General features: G+C 33.6%; 1 protein-coding gene across 1 annotated transcript; it reads left to right on the forward strand.

The window, feature by feature from the left end:
* Positions 1-1,335: 1,335 nt before the first annotated feature.
* Positions 1,336-2,271, forward strand: LOC128626800 (olfactory receptor 12-like). The gene has a single exon (XM_053661421.1). The coding sequence runs from the start codon at positions 1,336-1,338 to the stop codon at positions 2,269-2,271; it is 936 nt and encodes a 311-aa protein (XP_053517396.1).
* The last annotated feature ends 561 nt before the right edge of the window (positions 2,272-2,832 follow it).

Below are 2,832 nucleotides of genomic sequence, written 5' to 3' on the forward strand. Positions count from 1 at the left end.
AAGTTTTCTTTTTAAATAATTATTCACTTGTATTTTTTAATCATACAACATGAATGTTTCTTGCTTTTTTACACTTATATCTTCAAATACATGAATTCACTCACAATCTTTCTCAATTGAGTTTCCCCTTGTGCTTCTACACGTGATTCTTTCAACTACTCATTATACATAAAACATTATGAGGTCTCAATTGTTTTTCTATATCAGCACTTAATTTTCTTTTTGTAAATTTATTTAAGTTTTTTATTTTTAAATCATTTTTATTGTTATTCTATTACAGTTGTTTCATTTTTCCCACTTTGCCCTCCATTGCCCATTGTACCCACTGCTCACACTACCAATTCCCACACTATCGGCCATGACCATGGCTCATTCACACATGTTCTTTGTCTAGTCCCTTCCCCTTCTTTTCACTATTACTCCCTGCCCTCCTCCTCTCTGGTCACTTTTAGTCTTCTTAATAGAAGTAAGACAGATGCAATACATGTGTACTATTTTTCTATAGTAAATCAATTAATCATTAAAAAATAAAATGTGACCATGAATGAAAACATTTTCACTTTAAATATAACCTTAATTGGATTGTAATATCTGTGAGAATTATCTTCCACTACAGGAGGCAGATTTCAATGGCAGTAAACTGATAACAAATCAATGAAGGAAAAGAAAACAACTCTTGTTTTTAGATTTTTCCTAGAATCTTCCCTTCCACAAACCACACATTTCTGTAAACAAATATATTTTTTTATACTTAGCCAATCTTTATTATTTGTAAATAAATATATGTAAAGGCTAACCAGATTGCATATGCACCATGAAGACTTTTAAAAAATAGTAATTCATTCTTTTTTAAAATGTAGTTTTTGATTACAGTTTACATTCAATATTATTTCATATTAGTTTCAGGTGTACAGCATAGTGGTTAGACAATCATACACTTTATAAAGTGTTTCCCTCAATAATTCAGGTACTCACCTGGCTTTGTACATAGTTATTAAAATGCTATTGACTGCTCCCCATGCTGTACGTTACATCCCTATGACTGTTTTGTAACTGCCAGTTTGCACTTCTTAATCCTTTTGACTTTTTCACCCAATCCCCCAAACCCTCTCCCCTCTGGCAACCATCATTTTGTTCTTTGTATCTGTGAGAATGTTTCTATTTGTAGTAAACCATTCTCTTTGTTCATTGGTGTTTTGTAAAGTATTGGAAATAATATGACACACAACAAATACTTTCCCATGCTGGTTCCCAGTTATTTTTACTAAAACAAGTATTCTGGTCACTCATTTCTTTCATTTTTATCATCTCTTTAGTTCTACCTATGTCACAGCTATGAAGAATGAGCTTAATGGGAATTACTCAGAGGTGACTGAGTTTGTTCTACTAGGGTTCAGAACCCCCCCAAAGCTACAGATTCTCTTATTTTTTGTATTTCTACTGATCTACATGGTCACTGTGGTGGGAAACGTCAGCATGATAATTGTCATTAAGATGGACTCCAGACTTCAAACACCAATGTATTTCTTCCTTAAAAACTTGTCTGCTTTAGATCTCTGCTACTCCACAGTTATTGCTCCCAAAGCTTTAGTGAACTTCTTGTCTGATGAAAAGAAAATTTCTTACAATGGCTGTGCAGCCCAATTTTTCTTCTTTGCCCTGTTTGTCACAACTGAAGGCTTTCTTCTGGCTGTCATGGCATTTGATCGATTCTCAGCCATTTGTTCTCCTCTCCTCTACCCTGTGCACATGTCCCAAAAAGTCTGTGTTCAATTGGTAACTGGATCTTACATCTGTGGAAGCATCAACTCCATAGTCCAAACGAGTTTCACCTTCAGTCTGCATTTCTGTGGAGAAAACAGATTGGACCACTTTTTCTGTGATGTCCCAGCCCTGATCAAGGTCTCATGTGTTGACACCTCTGTAAATGAGATTGTATTGTTTATTCTCTCTGGTTTTATCATCATTACCACCACAACTGTCATTCTGGTATCTTATGCTTATATCCTCTCCACTGTCCTGAAGATCCCCTCAACCCAAGGCAGAAGTAAGACTTTCTCTACTTGTGGCTCCCATATAGCAGCAGTGAGTTTATTCTATGGGACGGTGTTCTTTATGTATGCCCAGCCCGGAGCCATCTCCTCACCTGAGCAAAACAAGATTGTGGCTGTGCTCTATACACTTATAATACCAATGCTAAACCCTCTAATATACAGTTTCAGAAACCAAGATGTGAAAGATGCTGTGAAAAGAATATTATGTGGGAAATGATTCCTTCAATGATATTTGTAAAATCATTATATAGCAAGCAAATTTCATATGCTAAGGATCCAAGTTATTCTTGTTTATGTAAAATTATTATATCAAAGACATTTTATATAAGGCAACAAATAGTTTTCTCCTTTACAAAATAATGTTTAAACAATATATATCTATATATCATTATCTTATTTGCTTAGAATATATAAATCATATATTTTCATTACTTATGATGTGGTAATATTTTAATTTCAATTTGACTTTGACTAAGAAGTAAATATTAAAAGCTGATGTTATGTAATAATTTAATAATATTTGTCTGGGTGAACTATTCTTTAAGTTTTTTGTTTTGTAAAGTAACTAAGCTGGTATTTATTTGGGAAAGATAACTGCCACTGCATAGCTGGCAAAACAGAATGGAAGTGGTCACATAGAACACTTTTGAATACAAAGCGTATTGTTTTTTAAAGATCCAGGTTTATATTCAGAGGGTTATCATCCTTAGAGTTACAACTCTTTTGAAAGGGAACCCATTATATATTATTAGGGAAGCAATTTTTTACATGCAAAATG

The sequence above is a fragment of the Artibeus jamaicensis genome, unplaced genomic scaffold (genome assembly GCF_021234435.1).
Source record: "Artibeus jamaicensis isolate MK-2021 breed Jamaican fruit bat unplaced genomic scaffold, CSHL_Jam_final contig_233, whole genome shotgun sequence".
Taxonomy (NCBI): domain Eukaryota; kingdom Metazoa; phylum Chordata; class Mammalia; order Chiroptera; family Phyllostomidae; genus Artibeus; species Artibeus jamaicensis.